The following is an 18,994-nucleotide window of genomic DNA, read 5'->3' as shown; positions in this document are numbered from 1 at the left end:
ACACCATAGCTTATCCTGACAGGCAACTAGCAAACACACCATTCTGAATTCATTGTTACATACTATGATGAGAAAATGGGCCAAGTGCCATTGTGAAACACACAACCCATTCATAGACATGAACATGCATTCAGGCACATGCAAGAGGAGAACCAGCTTAGAAACTGTATTCAGGGAAGCCCCTTTGAAGAAGAGACAGAGGAGGAGCCAGTGAGGGAAAGCAGAAGTAAGGAGAGGGAGAATGATTTCAGGCAGAGGGAACTACATGTGCTAAGTGTCTGAATGGGGAAGCAATCAAGGACTTTCCTGGAGGGCAGAGAATGAAATAAGTGGTGGGAGATGAGTTCAGAGGAAGAGGGAGAGGGGTGATCTCACAGTCCACAGCAGAGGAACACCCACTGAAGGCTTTTAAACAGGGGAGTCACCTTTTACAAAGTTCTTTTGGCTGCTGCATGAAGAGCAGATTGGCGGGAAGCCATAGCAGAGGACGGAGAGCTAATGCAGTAGTCCAGGAGTGAGTTGAACAGCATACAGGAGCTGGTGCAGTGCCAGATGCACAGGAGGCGAACAGGCAGGAGGTGAACAGGCAGGAGGTGAGCAGGCCGGAGGCAGGAGCACCTCTCGGGTGAGGAAAAGCAGAGTTAGCCTGCCCATCATACCCGCCCCCCACACCACCATCCCAGGTCTCAGCCTTCCTCATGGATTCCTGGGAAGCTGCCACCTCCACAGACAGTCCAAGGTCAGGCAGCCTCCCACTGAACTTCCTGCAAAACTGCAACGACTCTTAGAGAAGTCTTTCCGCTGACTCCAGATGACAATGGAGTATAACCGTGGGGACCAGGATCGAGTCCCTGCTCTGCTGACCCCATTCAGGAAAAAGGAACAGGGGCAGCCTCCAATTTAGTATGTGCTTCTCCACTTACATGCGTTATCTCATTTCATCTTTACAACCATTAATGTAGGGACTTGGCCTTCGTCTTACAGATGCAGAAACTCAGGCTCAAAGAAGAATCTAAGGGCACAGCGTCCGTCAGTGGTGGTCAGGATTTGAACCCCAGTCTGACTCTTGAGCTCCTAATCACTATACTATGTTGCCTTTGCAGGCCTAGCCTCAGACATAATCCATCAATAACAGCAGCAGCAGCAGCAGTGACTACTGATGGAAAACCCACTGTGGTTAGACCCTTTATCTGATTTAATCTTAACCCTAGACAACATATCATGTTGCAGATGGGGAAATGGACTTGCCAAGCTAGGCTCAGAGACATGCAGTGACCTGCCCAAGGTTAGACAGGTTGGTGACAGAGCTGAATTGGAACCCAAGTCTTTTTGCTGCTAAGCCCAAGTACTGCCCCCAGGCACACCCGTCTCTGGCTCTGGCACCAGGCCTGCGCCCAGCCTCCATCCCCTTGCACTTGCTCTCTGTGGAAGCTGACTCATGGCCAAGCCTATATCAGACTGTAGGAAATCCACCCAGATCTCAACAGGAAGCATCCTTATTGCCAACAAATATTTCCTAAGCCCCCACTCTGTGCCAGGTACTGGGGAAATGAACTGAATCAGTAGTTGCTTTCAAGAGATATTAGCCAGCCAGGTAAGCCCAGAGAGGCACCTTCACTCACCCAAGATCCCATGGCTTGTCAGTGACAGAGCCAGGACAAGAACCCAGCTCTTGGACTTCTGGGCTGGACCCTCCCTGATCTGACTCATGCTCATGACAGATGGAGGGGAACAGGGCTGACCGCCTCCAAGGCACACCCTGAATCAGGCTACTTCTCCCCAGGGCCCCCCCAAGCACACTGCTGGTTTGTTTTCATTCCACTGACATTTTTGTCCACTTAACACATCTGTCTCCCCCGCTAGCGGTTCCCTTGAGCTCAGGGACCTTGTCTGTGTCATCAGGGCCTAGAACAGCAGCTGGCATAGAAAAACATGCTTAGGAGGTGCTTGAGGGCCAAGTGATTGTTTTCTACCCTCCCTATCCTGGGCCAGCAATGCCAGGTCCTCTTCCTGCTGGGAGGAAGGGGCTGGCTCACCCCTCTTGGGCCTGGCACACAACTCAGCAGAGCAGCCAGGCTGTACGACCAGCCCCCAGAACCTGCGTGGGCCAGAGAAGCTCAACAATCATTACCCCCATTTTATAGGTGACAAACTGAGATTCAGAGAGATTAAAGGATTTGTCTTAGACCACAGACTAAGTGCCAGTCAGGAAACCATTCAACTCTAAAGCCAAGGATCTAACTCCTTGGGCCAGGCCGATACTGATGAATCTGAAGAATTACTAACAACTGACATGGTGAGGACAGCAACGATAGCAGCTATCACTGGCATGCCCACTGGGAGTCAGGCTTGCATTTGGTGCTTTATGTTCAGTAGGTATGGGAAGGATTCCCATTTTACAGATGGGGAAGCTGAGGCACAGAACAGTAACTCTCAAGACCAACACGTGATAAGTCAGGGAATCAGAGCTCTGACCCAGGCAGTATGGCCCCGGCTTGTACCTGGGCTGACCTCCTTGGCCAACCTGCCCCCTCTGAGGCCCTTGACATGTGAGGATAAGCTTGTCCCCAGGCTGCCTGGGTAAGTGCAGATTCAAACCCACTATGGGTCCCCCTGGCCTGTTCTTCTCTGTCCAAGGCCAGCCCGCAGTCCTACTCTTTCCTGTTCCAGGGGACCACAGGTTCCCCCTCAGGACAGCGAGGCAGGTAGACAAGTCCCTCCCAGCCCACAAGCCCACTTCCACCTGGAAGGTCAAGGCTGGACATGGTGTAGCAGCATCAGGAGACTGGCTCCCACCTCCCTGTGTGGCCGCACACACCACACCTGCTCTCTGTCAGAACACAGGCTCACATGGAACGGAACCCACCCACTTCCTCCCCTCCCGGGAGCCTTGCTAGTCATAACTGGATAACATGGGCTCGGCCGGGGTGGGGGTAGGGGAGCATTTTAGTGTTAGCAGGTGGGCTGGTAACGGAAAGCACCAAAAGCCCAAAGAAGTGCTAGAGGCGGGCTTTATGGCAATAAGACATGAGGTGAGAAAGACATTGCAGGGGAGAGTCTCCAGCAAAAAATGAACACCTGAGGGCCTGCTGGGCACAGCCAGGTGCTTTGCTAGCAGCAGTCAGTGCATCGATTTTCCACATAACCCTTCAACCTTGGCTTTATCATCCCGTTTTATGGAGGAGGAAGATGGAGTTCAGGGAGTGAATGCTGCTAAGTGGCCAAACAGAGGCACTTCAGCCTGTCCAAAACTCAAGGTCCACGTTGCACCTAGATTCTAGCCCCTGCACCCATCCCCACCACCGCTTGTGGGGCAGCAGTTTAGCAAGGCAGTTAAGAACAGCTGCTTCGGGCTTTCGTAGATGTGTGTTTCAGATCTCTGAGTCTCGGTTTCCCCATCTGTAGATGGTGATAATTATAGGACTGCCCTCAGAGAGCTGGCACTGGCTGAATTAGTCCATGCAAAGCAGCTAGACCAGCCCTGGTATGGCATGAACACTCAACGGGGAGGAAGAAGTGGGTCGGCGAGTGGGCCCCCAGCCCCCCAGCAGGACAGGGCCGTGAGGTCACACTCCAGCCTCCAGCTTCAAGGGCTCCAATCCTGTGTGGCCTTGGCAGGTCACCCCTCCAGGTCTCAGCTTCCTCATCTGTGAATGGGGATGAAGATACCTGCCTTGTGGGGTTGTACAGAGGATTATGTAAGAAAAAAAAAATCACCCAAGGCACCTGGTGCCCAGGAACATTCAAATGGCAGCCAGTGGCAGCCAGTTCCTGGTACAACAGTGCTACAACAACCATGGTGTCCTCCGAAACCCGGACTCTCGAGTGCCGTGGTATTTCCCAATGCTGGGAAGGGCCACCTCTCTACCTCCCAGGGCCCACAGGTGCCCAGATATTACATCTGTTGAAATGTCTCAATCAGTCCAGGTATATAGCCACCTAGGCCCCTGCTACTGTGACCCTGCAGCATCAGTGTCACCTGGGGGCGTGTTAGAAATGCAGCCCCTCAGGCCTCACTCAGACCTGCTGAATCAGAGTCTGAACTTCAGCAAAAGTCAGGTGATTTCAGCGCACATTTAAGTCTGAGAAGCACTGTCCTGCTCTGCCCTTTTAAAGCCCCCACATGCTGGGCCTTACTTGCAGGAGGTGGGAGAAGCCAAAGAACCCAGCAAAGATGACACCTGGCCCAGAAAGGCTCACATCCAGGCACTGGTGCCCCCAAAGGCTCCTGCAGAGTGAGGTCAAGAAAGCTGGTTGGGGGTGGACTTTTGAAGCCAGTCTCCCCCTTCCCCATGCCAGCTTGGCAACTTCCTAGCTGTGTGACCTTGGGCTTACTTAAGCTCTCTGTGCCTCAGTTTCTTCATCTGAAAGATGGGGAAAACACTCTCTACCTCTCAGGATTGTTGTCAGGATCACAGGAACCAATGTAGACAACTTGCTTAGAAGGTACCTGGCACAGAGCAATCACCACTGAATAAGCTTCAGCTATTAATACTAATGATTATAATTATCAGCTGCCCTACCCAGGGGAAGGCTCTGGTCACAGCTGTTCTGAGACTGTCTTTTCTGCTTCCCCTGCCAGCTCAGACCTGTCCCCTCCTCACAATAACCTAAAATTAAGCATTTTCACATACAAAGCTGGTGACACCTTATCTTCCATACCTAAGCACCAAGCAGGCAGAGCACCACCCACAGATGTGGAAACGGCCTCGAAGGCACAATGACCCTTGAATCAGGTGAGAGGACTGGACGAAGCTCCAAAAAATGGGGATATCAGAATAACAGTTCCTCCCCTCAAAGAGTTGTTATAACAACATTGTAAGTATTAAATTGACACATTCAGCAAGTTCCATGGAGGTGCTGCCTATTATTTGTCATCACGGCTCTCACTTCACCCCCAGTCAAGGGGCTTTGCCCTGCGCCATGGGATTCATACCAGGGCATCAGGAGGGGCGGTTCCAAGGGCAGAGGGAATCCAGAAGCACTGGGGGAGGGTGGGAGGGTCCTTCAGAGGAAAGCAGCATTAATGGTGGAGCACCAGGCACCAAAGCAAGGTGCGAAGGATGCGTGGGGGGTGGCGGCGGTAGCAGGGTACAGGCCTTACCCACCTCAGGGCACATTTTCATACACACACACATTTGATTCTCACCAACACTTTCGTGATGTCAGCCATCATCATGCACATCTCTTTCTCACAGGGGAAACTGAGGATGATTGCAGCTCACTCCTGGACTGCCGGGCCCCTCCCCTCTCTAACCTGAATGTCCCTGGGCTCAAAAGCAGGCCAGCGGGGCCTCGATCCCCCCAGACCCCACAGCTGGTGGGAGGAGGGACAAGTGGGTTGCCGGGGGCCAATGGCCCTGGTGTGGCACCAAGTGGCACCAGGGCTCAGGGCCCACCAGCCCCTCTACCCGCAGTGTGGAAAGGAGGCACGCCCTGCCCCTGTCTCTCCCCTCCCTGACATGCCTCTCCACAAACCTGGCCCCCTGGGTGCGCACAAAACCACCCTAACCTTGGCATATACGGCCGCCTCCCTTCACGGAGGGCTCGGTGCGCACCTGACGCCCGCTAGGCAGGTGCACGGGGCTCGGCCCAGCGCCAGGGTCCACGGCTGAAGTTCAGGCGGCCCCAGGCCGCGCCCGAGCTCAGACAGCTGCTCAGCGCCGGCGATGCTAGAGGCCCATCCGGCCACAAGGAAACTGAGCCCCGGAGGGGCCATTCAGGGGCAGAGCTAGAACTGCTGGCCAGTGAGGGGCGCCGCCAGGCCGGGCCCCTCCCTGCCTCACCGTCCCTCATTAACAGTCCGGAGGAGGCCGAGGGCCTGAGCCAGGGAGGAGGCACCTGCGGAGGCCCCCTGCGCTCCAGGGGTGTGGGCGCCCCTCAGTCCCCCGGCCCGGACCCCGACCCCCGCCCGCGCTCACTTTGGGCTTGTCGAAGGTGGGCGTCTGGGTCATGGTGCGCCCCGCGCTGCTGCCTCCGCCAAGGGTCGACGGGCCTCGGAGCGGAGGGCGGCGGGTCTGCGTCTCGGGGGCCTGTGTGGCCGCGGCCCGCCACGCTCCTTTTAACGGGGCCGGCCCCGCCCCCGCCCCGCCCCGCCGTCCCGGGCGCCGCGTTCCCTGGAGTTCCCGTGGCTCCGCGGGCCCGACCCCGAGTCCTCCCGGGCCTGCTCCGGCCGGATGTCCTTGGGCTCCACCTGTGGCTCGGGCCCCGCCGCCTCGCCGGCCCTGTCTTCTCCCCGGCCCCTCGAGCGGCGTTCGCGCGTCCCGTCTGCCGGGGCGCCTCCCGGGTGCCCGCCCGGGCTGGGAGCGGGGGAGCCGGCGAGCAGCACAGGCCCCTGGGGCTCGCATTCTCCCGGGCGGCGCGGCAGTTCGCCCAGCTGGCACAACACGTGCATAACGAGGGAGCCTTCGTGCGGGGCCCGCGGGGCTGCAGGTCCTGGAAGGCTTCCCGGAGGAAGAGAGGTTTCTCCTGCGACCGTGAGGAGTTGGCAGGTGCGGAGGCGGTGTGGTGGGCCGAGGGGAGGAGCGCAGCCAGGTGGATAGGACGCCCTCAGAGTGAAGAATGAAGGGAGACTGGGGCTGGGGCCCAGAGAGGCCGCAGAGAGCCACAGGCCCCAGTGCGGCATCCTGGAGACACGCGCACAGGTGCAGCCGAGGCTGGGATGTTCATGCCAGCCCTGTTCGCGAGGACGCCCCAAATCCCCAGCCTGCGGCAAGCAGACAAATAGACTGTTCACGCCAGCGACAATCACACAGGGCACGTGAGCTCTCAGACCCAGCTCAGCAATTCCATGCCTCGTAAAAAGAGGAAGATGGCAGAAACCCACACCCTAGAACGTGATTTCAGGGCATTTAAAAGCAGACCTAAGTGATATGCAGATGGGCACCCAGTGCGTTCAGGCTATTGGTAGTGGCCCAGTACTTGGGTCAAGAGGTGGGTTCTTGGATGTTTATTATATTACAAATAAACTAATAAGGGGGAAAGAGCTGGTGGGAGAGTGGAGGGCAAGAGGCTGGAATCAGGTGGGGCTAGACCCTCAGGATCTTGTGGGACATGGTGAAAACGTGTGATCTTTCCTGGCGAGTGCTGAAATTCAGTGGAAGATTTTTAGTGGAGGCAAAACGGCATCAGAATTTTATTTGGAAAAGTACTCTCCAATATCTTGAAGTGTGGTCTGGGAATCAGCAGCAGCAGCAGCATCTGGGAGTTGATTAAGTGCAGAATCCCAGGCCCCTTCTGAGACCTAGTGAACCAGAATCTGTATTTGAACAAGCCCCGAGGGTATTTGTGTGCACGTTGCAGTTAGAGACGGGTCTGGCTCGCTACTGTAGGGGGTCGCAGGGAATACCGGAGGCTAGGGAGGGGGCAGCTGCTTGCAGCAGCAGGAGGGATGGGGAGAATCCAATAGATTAGGCCGCATTTAGAGGATAAAATTAGCAGGCCCTGGAGTTGGAAGTATGGAAGAGGACAGGTCCCAACTGACCCTAACACATCGTCCACGCTGTTGAAGCCAGAGAAGGCTTCCTTGTAAAGGCCTTTCCTAGCTCCCCATGTTACTCAGGATGAATAATAACAGCTGCCGTTTATTGAGCTCACTCTTGGAGCCAGGCACTTTGGGACACACCTTGTAAGTACCTTCACATTGCATCTTTCCAGCAATACTGTGAAGTAGGAACCCTTCTCCTCGCTATACAGACATTGAGGAGCTGTCCTCAGGGCTCAGGTCTGCCTGGCACCCACGATTGAATCAGGACCTGAATCGAGAACTCCAGTCTCCACCCTGATTAACACTTTGTCCCCAGCCCCTGTCGTGGCAGACAGCAGATTTCCAAAGCGCTGGTCTACCTGGATGACTTGCTGTTTGAGACTAGTTTTCCTCCCTCTCACCCGGGCTGCCCTTAGTGACTTGTTTGAGCAGGAGGACATGGGGGACTTCCTTGGACTTCTGAGCTAGGTCATAAGAAGCTCTTCAGTGTCCACCAGGAGCTCTCAGCACTCTCTGAACCGCGATGTAAGAAGTCCGACTCTCTTAAGGCCACCGTGCTGCAGAGTCCAGAATAGTTATCCTGGTGAGCATTCCAGCTGGGCCCCCCAAGCCATCCTGGACCCTCCAGATCAGACCAGCTGCCCACTGCATACCACCAGGTGACATCAGTCAGTGCCATGTGGAATGGAAAAGTTACCCGCTGCCTCCAGCCCAAATTCCTGGCCCACAGCATTGTAATGTGTCATGAAATGGCTGCTGTTTTAAGCCACTGAGTTACGGGTTGGGTTGTAATGTAACGACAGATAACAGGAATGCTGCCACATCCCTGTGACCCCAACAGCTGCACCTTGGTTTACCCATCTCAACACCTGGAAAAAACTTTTGCCAGCTCCTGGATTCTCAAAATCCTGCTTTCCAAGCAGCCCTATACAACGGAAAATAATCAGAGCATGCACTGCAAATCTGCTTGCCCCTCCAGATGTGCCCTCATGCCTTCTCCACGCTGCTCAGCGACAGGCTGTCTGTCTGCTTGGGGTCCCATCTAACGGGTTCGTTTGCCCTCTGGCTTCTGACTGGATTTGGTTGACAGGAGCACAGACAGGAGACCCGGAGGCGGGAGCTGAAAGAGTGGGATGTGTGTTCCCTTGGCTCCCTCCATGCACAGCGGTTGGGTCCATTTTTTCTCTACCCAGGCCACAGCCCCTGGTAGGTGGGACCTCTCCATCCCACCCCCTCTCCAGGTTCCAGCCATCCCCTGTGCCCTTTTCTTCTCAGGCCTAGAGCTGGCAGTGACTCCTTTTGTTACTAGCCCTGGGATCCTGCACCCCCTTTGCTGCTTTCCCTAAACTCTGTTGCCTGGGTTAGGGTTCCCCTGGAAGCTGAGCAGAGACCTCAGATTGAGTGCAGTTAGTTTATGTGGTAGACAATGCCGGGAGGCCCAGCAGGGGAGTGGAGAAGTGAGGCAGGTAAGCGAAGGAAGTCAACACAGACAGGGGACCACACTGTGGCACGTGGAGCTCGGGCCCTTTGGGCAACTGTAAGAGATGTCATACAATATACTCCGAGGGGCGAAGTAGCTGAGGAATTTGTCTGCCCAATCCCTTCTGTCATTGAGGGCTGTTCCCAATATATTAACTTCCTGGTACTCTTAATTTCCCCATGACTAGGAAAAACCAGCAGAGAGAGAGTCACAGGTACTAGCCGTAGGTCGCTGTTGCCCTTAGAGGTGAGGCTGGGGAATAGGGGCAGGGCACCAGCAGCTACACCTGCCCACACCTTTGCAGATCATTCTTTTCTTAAACTCTCCTCAGTTACTCATTCTGAGCATGTCACCTGGTTCCTGCAGTGAGCCTGCGTGATCCAGGCTGATCTTGAACTTCACAGCAGTACCAGGGTCTGCTGAAGTCTGGGCCACGCTGGGCCAAGATCTACAAGAGTTGGCGGCTGGGTGGGAAGGAGACCTTCCCGAGAGTTCATTATCTGCGCAGCACGGACACGGGAACTCGAGCCGGCATGCGTCCTTCTGGAACGGTCTAGCTCCAGGTATAATCCAGCTGACGGAACAGGGACGAAACCTGAGAACTCATAAATAGCAAGATCCCAGTCTGAAAGAATCACTGGGCAGGAGCAAGTCTCCGGTTAAACAAAGAAGTTGAAAGAAGTTGCAACTGTAGCATCGATAGTTTACTGTTGTAACACCACAGGAAATTGTTAAGGTTGTGAAGGAGGGAATCGACCTCATGAAAATAAGAACCCCACGCTCAGGGCAGCTGTCACCTGAAGTACTGTGGCACAGAGGGTGATGCAGACATCCACCAGATGCTCGCAGCAGCTCCTGCTGACGGGCCAGTTCTGGGCAGGTGGCCCTTCTCCCCCCAGTTCTTCTAGGACTCAAGCTGGCCAAGCTCGGCCGTCCACAGTGTGCAGATCTCAAGGTCACCCGAGGTCACGCTGGAGGTCATCTTTATTTTAGCCAGTCCGAAGAAGAGAATAGGAAGTACTCCGGGGAGGCTTATGAGCTAGACTCAGAAATGGCATATGCCGCTTCGGCCCATGTCCTGTGGCCACAACTCAGCCACGTGACCACGCTGAACTGCAGGGGAGACTGGCAGAGGTGTTCCAGCAGGGTGCCCAGGAAAGAAAGGAGAGCACAGATTTGGGTGGACACTTAGCTGCCTCTTACAGGCGACACGTGTCTTCCTCGAGGAAGCCCCTTTGTTTCCACTCTCAGAAGACTTAGCATCTCCCTTCAGAGTCACGTGACCTTGGCTTGTGACCTTGGCTTGTGACCTTCGCCAGCCAGGTGGGTGGTCTTCAGAGGCAGGACGGGTGCAGTTTCTCCCTGGATCTCCAACCCTAGCCCAGGGAAAGAGTAGGAGTTTGGTAGGTGTCGGCGAGATGAAGGGACATGAGTCAGACATTCAGGCCGTGGTCCAGCTCCGAGGTATTTCCATGGACGCTGCAGCTGAGCAGGGCACTGTGCCCTGGGTTGAGGGAGGCCAAGGCGCTGCCTAAGGGCGAGGACTTCCAGGTACAGGCCCTGAGTCCGTCCTGCCCACACCCACTCAGGCAGAGCAGGTGTCAGGACAGCGGAGGACTTCGTGCCTGGCAGCGCTCATGGGCAGAGGTTTACTGGAGAGCTCGTCCAGTCCTCCCGGGTGGGAGCCATGCACCTTGACCTTACCCAGCTGGTGAGGAAGCCAAGGGTCAGAGTGGATACGCTGCCAAGAGGCGAGGCCAGCGGGCGTGGAAATAGCTGAACTCAGAGCCTGTGCCCCTGATTCCTGTGGGCAGCAGCGAGAAAGGACGGCCCGGGGCTGGGGTGGGGGGGTGCACCTGGATGCCCCCGCAGCTCAGCATCTGGCTTCATGGGAACCACTCCGTTCGCTTAGCTCCCAGCCCCCTAGGCCTGCCCCGGGCTGGTCACTGAGGCTACAGAGAGGAAAGCCACCCCCCAGGGCTCCCTGGTGCAGGAGACCGGCCCCGCTGTGTCCATACAGTTCGACAATGGCGATTCAGTATTGCCACTTTCCCCTGCTCTAGGCTCTAGCATCTTCCTCTGTGAGGCTTCCAGCGAGGGGTTGACAACCAAGGGTTGGGTTGGAGGCTCAAATGCTGGCAGGGCAGGCGTGGAATGCAGAGGCCCTGGCGTGGCTTCACCACTGACAGCCAGGTGGCTTTGGGCAAGTCCTTTCTGAGCCTCCATTTCCTCATCTGTTGAGTGGAGACAGCACACTCCTAGCTCACAGGGTGAGGGGAGCACCCTCCCTCAATAAGAGAGGCAAGGGCTGTGGCAGTGAGGGGGCAGCTGCCCCGTCTAGATGTTGCCAGGCTGAGGCACGAATCCAGTGTTGTCACGTCCTCCAAATGTTCAGGGAAATCCCGGGGTCCTGAATTTTAATGTTTAGAGTGTGTCAAAATGTCTCCCAGGTTTTAGACCTTTGTACGAGCTGAAGAAATCTCTAGACACCAGGTTTTGTCCTTGGACCCCTGGACTCCAGCACAGTTAAGGTCCCAGCTGATTCTGGTCTTCCAGGATCTCTGAGCAGGACAGAGGACAAAGGAGGAGTTGCCCCCAACCAAATTCATCAGATAGAATTAGATAGATAAGATCAAACCAAATCACCACGTAACAGAAAAACAACAATAACAACAAAATAATAGTAGCCGAAACAAGAGACAAGTTTATTTTTGTTTCTGAGAGAGAGCCAGAAACAGGTCATGCAAGACTGGCATGGCCACTCTGCAGAGATGGCTCCTTCCGTCTCTCTGCTCTGCCATTCCCCGCATGTGGTATTCTCCTCATGGTCCAAAGTGGCTGCTGGAGTGTTGGCTATCATAGCAGCAGTCCAGAGACCAGGATGGTGGAAAGGAAGCAGCAGCCAGTGCCCTCACCTTCTAAAGAGATTTCCCTGGATTTCCTCAGAACACTTCTAGTTACATAGTCGCATAGCTACGTCTAATTGCAAAGAAGACTGGGAAATGTTTTGTAGCTGGGAGGCAACCTGCCAAGCTTAAAAGAGAGGTTCTAGCGCTGAGTAAGAAGGAGACAGTGGACGTTGGAAGGCAACTAGCTCTTTCTGTCACACCTAATAGCCTGGTGTGTGAGGAGAGTGTGTGAAAGGGTAGAAGGGGTGTTACTAGACAGCCACAAGCTGCCATCCACTTCGCTTCACTTGCCTTGTGTGTGTTTGCGCGTCTTTCTGACCAGAGAAGAAAAAACCAGAGAGCAAGCTAGAAAGAGGCCAGCTGAAAACGATAATTCAGACTTACCAAGAACTGGCTCTTTGCCAGGTCTGTGCGGTCTTGAGTGCTGGCTCACACTTGCCTTCAGCCTGTCCGGGGATTGAACTTCCTGCCTCTTTGTGGTGCAGAAGAGGTCGCACCCTGGCTGTGCAGGTTGGTGTAGGAGACCCTTAAACTGTCCCACCCTGTCCCCCAGTCTTTGGAGGCTCCTGGTCACTCCAGTTCCTGAGCTGCCCTGTTTCCTGACGGTTCCCCCTAAACCGCTCTCAGCTTCTCAGGTTTCCTAAGGCAGTTCCCGCTCTCCCTCTGCTTTCCAGCTTCCAGAATTTGGAAGCTGTTATCTCCTAACATGTTCCCTTTGCCCCATAGCGTAGGTCTACTTTAAAAAAAAATTCCTTTCTGTCGTTCTATTGGGATTTCAGAGAGAAGTGGGCATAAGTGTTTCCAGTCTGCCATGTTTAACAGCCCTCTCCAGCCTTTCTCCAGGGGAGTCCTGGAGGAGTGGAAGTGTTACCGGACGTTCTCTGCCCGATGTGCTCAAATGACCAACTCCTGAGACCCCGGGGCAAAGGGAACATGTTAGGAGGTTCTCTTTGTTTCTCTTAAAGAGATAAAGAGGTTATTGTTAGGGGTGCAACAGATCAGATGGCCTGTCGGCCCAAAATCTCTCTTCCAGAATTGCTGTCATTCTGACAGTTTTATAGTATTAAAAGATAGGCAGGTTTTGGAATAATGAGCACAGTGGCTCCAGACGATGTAATTAGGTGTGATCTGATTATTGAGCATGCACAGATTGATTACGTGCTTAGTCACCGAACACACATAAGGAAACGGCAGCCTGAATATGATGATGGTGTGATTTTTAGTGTTATCATGAGGTCTAGGTGATTTATAGATTAAAGTCTAAGCTACTATGCATTTCAGGCGGGCCCGCTTTGCTTAGCGCCAGTTTGAGTTAGCAAGGTAGCTCTGGAATTGGGGTGGGTTCGTTCTGGGCTGACCCATGACCCTTCATTAATAAGCATTAGGGGCTATCTTGTATATTTTAGATTACAAGACTCTAAAATTGGAAAACTGCATACATGGGTACAGGTGAAGGTGAGTCACAAGGTTTTTACAAATCACACAGAAGATAAAGGCTATGCAATTCTTATCAGAAACCAAGGCAGCTGGATTACGGTTCAAAGACTTCAGGTACTTCCCTCTGCATACTCCAGTACACCCGAAAGTGGAAAGGAAGATCTATATAATAATTCAGGCATCGTAGTTGTCCCTTAACTCCTAACTTCTCAGCTACAGAAACATTGTTCTGTGCTCAGCTCTCAGCTCCTCCAGGAGGCTGCAGCACCCAGACTCACTCTCTCCCTCTGCCAGCCCCACGGCTCTTCCTCAAGGACGGTGCAGGCTCTTCCCTGCACCCAGGCAGGAATGGGCAGGCTCCAGGTGAGTGCCCAGGAGTCCATGGCCTGGCTCAGCCCCAGGAGTCAGGTTTGGGCTTTAAGGAGTGAACATTCAAAGCTGGCGATGGGAGCCAGTCATTTCTAAATTGGAGAATCAGAGTAAATCTCACCCCATTCCGCCCCACCCCCGTCCCCCCTCCAAATATATTCCTGTTGTATTTACGCTGGAGTCCAAAGTCAATGCGAGAGGGGAAAGCCTGGCAGAGCCACACTTTCCAAGTGGTTCCAAGTGTCCTTGGAACCTCTTCGGAAGGTGCAGGGCTGGAGATGGACCCGCTGCCTCTTGGTAACTCGACACCGCCAGCCTTTCCTCGGGGGTTGCCTTCCTCACACCTTGGGTTGGCGCCCGCTGAGGACACGGGCTTGGTCAAGAAGCCATGCTGCAGGAACCACAGGCATCTTGAGACCCTAGGGCCCCTTCGGGGGGCTGTGGCGCGCCTGGGAGCCTCATCCTCACGAACTAGGGTGACCAACCCTCCTGGTTTCCCTGGGACTGGAGGTTTCCTGGGAGGCAGACCCTGCAGAGTTAAAACCTGGTCAGTCGCGGGGAAAGCCGGGCCGGCTGGCTGCCCTCCAGGAAGTGTGCTTCCACCGAAGCTCGAAGCTCGGGGGGTTATTCCTGCTGCTCCCCACCCCCAGGCCGGCTGGGTCCCTGCCCCAGCTCCAACGCTCCCCAGCTGTGTGATGCTCAGCAGGTCTCTCTGCCTCAGTTTCCTCACCTATGAAATGGGAATAATAATAAGTTCTACCCCATAGGATTGTTTTAAAAATTAAATGAACTAATAGATTTAAAGCACACAGCTAGATAGGTCACAATCCCTAATCCAGGGCTCTTGGTCCCCAGAGTCTGTTTGGACTTGGGGAGTTCTTGGATTTTAGAAAGCAACTACCCTAGGCCACGTAACAGCCCCGTGAGGCCTGGGTTAACATCCCGTAATTAAACACATTAATATTTCGGCAGAAGAGAAGTATGAATATTCACATATCTGTTCAGGTTGGGTTTTTGCCAGCAAATGAGTTGCAGTGCAAAACTTATCTGCCCCCCTCCACTCCAGCACCGTTTGAATCCCGAGGTTGCGCAGGGGTCACTGTGTGGGGTGAGCTGGCGGTGACTAATGTGCCTCCAGTGTGATTCCCATGTAGTCGCTGCTTGCAGACAGCTCAGAGTTTTGTCTCCGAGGCTCCTTCGGGTTCTGGGGAGTTTTCCAACAGGGACCTTTGGCCCCAGCAGCTCTGCACAGGCTTTGAAAGCTGGGGAAGAGGGACGTTCTGTTCTCCTCTCTCCACCCAGGCCCTTGGTTTGGTGATTTCTCCCTGTTCCTTCCCATGGGAAGGGGGCACACAGTCTCAAACTCAAGTCTCCAAGAGGCTTTCCTAGTCTGAGTTTGGGGAGCCACTGGCCCCCAGCAGGAGTGGGCTGTAAGCTGTGGGAAAGCAGCGAGCAAGCCGTGTTTCTGGATTCCAAGCAGAGGTCTTGTCAGCGCTGGAGAGATAGTGGAGCCAAAGGATTCTTGGCCGCTCAGCAGCCTCTGGAATGATAGAAAGGGCAGTGGTCAGAGAGAGGAGACTTTCTGGAATGTGGATAGCCTCAGGCAAGTGGTCTGTCCGGGCTGAGCCTCAGTCTCAACCTCCATGAGATGGGCTTGCTGATACCTGCCTTACAGAGCTGGGTGAAAGCAGAGAAACACAAGCAGAGCCTAGCGTGGTGGCTGGCGCACAGTAGGTGTACAGCACTCTTGTCCTCCAGCCTCCGCTGGGGTGTGCCAGGAGAGGTCTCAGCATCTCTAACTCCCACCAACACTTGCTGAACGTGACCCTGGAGCAGACGCTGTGCTGTGGACTGAGGACACGTGGTGAGAAAGGTCTGGCCCCACCACAAGGAACTCACAGTCCAGGGACAACTGCCTTTGGCCCTCCCCTGGGTACGAGGGGCATCTCCCCCTCCCCCAGAGGGACCCCAGCTCATTCCAGAGTTGCCTGATGATGTCATACATCAGGTATGTCATCTGGTTGATACCACTGAAGAAGCATCACCAGAGGCCTTGGACTGATCCCAGGGGAAGGGTGGTGGTTTCTAGTTTGCAAGCTGCTGGAATGTGACATAGCAGACCTGGAACAGCTGTTTTTTGTTTTTTTTTTTTAAAGGAGAGTTTAATAAGTTGCAAGTTTACAGTTCCAAGGCTGAGAAAATGTCCCAATTAAAACAAGTCTATAGAAATGTCCAATTTAAGGCATCCAGGGAAAGAAACCTTGGTTCAAGAAGACTGATGAAGTTCAGGGTTTCTCTCTCAAGTGGAAAGGTACATGGTGAACACAACCAGAATTTAATGGAATTTTTTTCTTGATTTCTCCCTCAGATTGTTCATTACTAGTGTATAGAAACACTACAGATTTTTGAGTGTTGGTCTTGTAACCTGCCACTTTGCTGTACTCGTTTATTAGCTTTAGCAGTTTTGTTGTGGATTTTTCCGGGTTTTCGACGTATAGTATCATATCATCTGCAAACAGTGAGAGTTTTACTTCTTCCTTTCCAATTTTGATGCCTTGTATTTCTTTTTCTTGTCTAATTGCTCTGGCTAGAACTTCCAACACAATGTTGAATAACAGTGGTGATAATGGCCATCCTTGTCTTGTTCCTGATCTTAGGGGGAACATTTTCAGTTTTTCCCCATTGAGGTTGATGCTAGCTATGGGTTTTTCATATATTCCCTTTATCATTTTGAGGAAGTTCCCTTCTATTCCTATCCTTTGAAGTGTTTTCAACAGGAAAGGATGTTGAATTTTGTCAATGCCTTTTCTGTATCAATTGCGATGATCATGTGGTTTTTCTGCTTTGATTTGTTGATATGGTGTATTACATTAATTGATTTTCTTATGTTGAACGATCATTGCATATCTGGGATGAATCCTACTTGGTCATGATGTGTAATTCTTTTAATGTGTTGCTGGATTCGATTTGCTAGAATTTTGTTGAGGATTTTTGCATCTATATTCATTAGAGAGATTTGTCTGTAGTTTTCTTTTTTTGTAATATCTTTGTCTGGCTTTGGTATGCGGGTGATATTGGCTTCACAGAATGAGTTAGGTAGCTTTCCCTCCTCTTCAATTTTTTTGAAGAGTTTGAGCAGGATTGGTACTAATTCTTTCTTGAATGTTTGGTAGAATTCACATGTGAAGCCATCTGGTCCTGGACTTTTCTTTTGGGGGAGCTTCTTAATGACTGATTCAGTTTCTTTACTTGTGATTGGTTTGTTGAGGTCATCTATTTCTTCTCGAGTCAAAGTTGGTTGTTCATGCCTTTCTAGGAAGTTGTCCATTTCATCTACATTGTTGTATTTATTACCATAAAGTTGTTCATAGTATCCTCTCATTAATTCGTTTATCTCTGTGGGGTCAGTGGTTTTGTCTCCTCTTCCATTTCTGATCTTATTTATTTGCATCCTCTCTCTTCTTTTTGTCAGTCTTGCTAAGGGTCCATCAATCTTATTGATTTTCTCATAGAACCAGCTTCTGGTTTTATTGATTTTCTCAATTGTTTTCATGTTCTCAATTTCATTTATTTCTGCTCTAGTCTTCATTATTTCTTTCCTTTTGCTTGCTTTGGGGTTAGTTTGCTGTTCTTTCTCTAGTTCTTCCAAGTGGACAGTTAATTCCCGAATTTTTGCCCTTTCTTCTTTTTTGATATACGCATTTAGGGCAATAAATTTCCCTCTTAGCACTGCCTTTGCTGCATCCCATAAGTTTTGATATGTTGTGTTTTCATTTTCATTTGCCTTGAGATATTTACTGATTTCTCTTGCAATTTCTTCCTTGACCCACTGGTTGTTTAAGAGTATGTTGTTGAGCCTCCACGTATTGGTGAATTTTCTGTCCCTCTGCCTATTATTGATTTCCAGCATCATTCCTTTATGATCTGAGAAAGTGTTGTGTATGATTTCAAACTTTTTAAATTTGTTGAGACTTGTTTTGTGACCCGGCATATGGTCTATCCTTGAGAATGATCCATGAGCACTTGAGAAAAAGGTGTATCCTGTTGTTGTGGGGTGTAATGTCCTATAAGTGTCTGTTAAGTCTAGCTCATTTATTGTATTATTCAAATTATCTGTTTCTTTATTGATCTTCTGTCTAGATGTTCAGTCCATTGATGAGAGTAGGGAATTGAAGTCTCCAACTATTATGGTAGATGTGTCTATTTCTCTTTTCAGTGTTTGCCACATGTATTTTGTAGCATTCTGGCCCAGTGCATAAATATTTATGATTGTTACGTCTTCTTGCTGAATTGTTCCTTTTATTAATACATAGTATCCTTCTTTGTCTCTTTTAACTGTTTTACATTTGAAGTCTAATTTGTTGGATATTAGTATAGCTACTCCTGCTCTTTTCTGATTGTTATTTGCATGAAATATCTTTTCCCAACCTTTCACTTTCAACCTATGTTTATCGTTGTGTCTAAGATGTGTTTCCTGTAGACAGCATATAGATGGGTCCTGTTTTTTAATCCATTCTGCCAGTCTATGTCTTTTGATTGGAGAGTTTAATCCATTAACATTCAGTGTTATTACTGCATGGGTAGTACTTTCTTCTACTATTTTGCCTTCTGGATTTTATATGTCATATCTAATTTTCCTTCTTTTTATCTTTACTCATAGTCTTCCTTTCTACACTCTTCTCCACACCTCTCTCTTCTGTCTTTTCATATCTGTCTCTAGTGTTCCCTTTAGTATTTCTTGCAGAGCTGGTCTCTTGGTCACAAATTCTCTCAGTGATTTTTTGTCTGAAAATGTTTTAATTTCTCCCTCATTTTTGAAGGACAGTTTTGCTGGGTATAGAATTCTTGGTTGGCAGTTTTTCTCTTTTAATAATTTAACTATATCATTCCACTGTCTTCTTGTCTCCATGGTTTCTGCTGAGAGATCTGCGCATAGTCTTATTGGGCTTCCCTTATATGTGATGGATTGCTTTTCTCTTGCTGCTTTCAAGATCCTCTCTTTCTCTTTGACCTCTGACATTTTGATTATTAAATGTCTTGGAGTATGTCTATTTGGATCTGTTCTCTTTGCGGTACGCTGCACTTCTTGGATCTGTAATTTTAAATCTTTCATAAGAGTTGGGAAATTTTCTGTGATAATTTCCTCCATTAGCTTTTCTCCTCCTTTTCCCTTCTCTTCTCTTTCTGGGACACCCACAACATGTATATTCATGCGCTTCATATTGTCTTTTAATTCCCTGAGTCCCTCCTCATATTTTTCCATTTTTTCCCCTATAGTTTCTGTTTCTTGTCGGATTTCAGATGTTCCGTCCT

At 51.4% G+C, this 18,994-nt stretch overlaps 1 protein-coding gene across 2 annotated transcripts in view; it reads right to left on the bottom strand.

Moving 5' to 3' along the window:
• Positions 1-6,028, bottom strand: part of ADA (adenosine deaminase) — a 29,044-nt gene extending 23,016 nt beyond the window's left edge. The window contains exon 1 of one of the 2 annotated variants that reach the window (XM_077168073.1): positions 5,922-6,028. In XM_077168073.1, coding sequence (XP_077024188.1) covers positions 5,922-5,954 — 33 coding nt within the window. In that variant the 5' untranslated portion in view covers positions 5,955-6,028. The remainder of the gene's footprint in view (positions 1-5,921) is intronic. The other variant, XM_077168079.1, reaches the window with a different exon arrangement.
• Positions 6,029-18,994: the final 12,966 nt, after the last annotated feature.

Source organism: Tamandua tetradactyla, chromosome 1 (genome assembly GCF_023851605.1).
Source record: "Tamandua tetradactyla isolate mTamTet1 chromosome 1, mTamTet1.pri, whole genome shotgun sequence".
In the NCBI taxonomy this organism is placed as follows: domain Eukaryota; kingdom Metazoa; phylum Chordata; class Mammalia; order Pilosa; family Myrmecophagidae; genus Tamandua; species Tamandua tetradactyla.
This window is presented reverse-complemented; position numbering and strand designations above follow the sequence as displayed.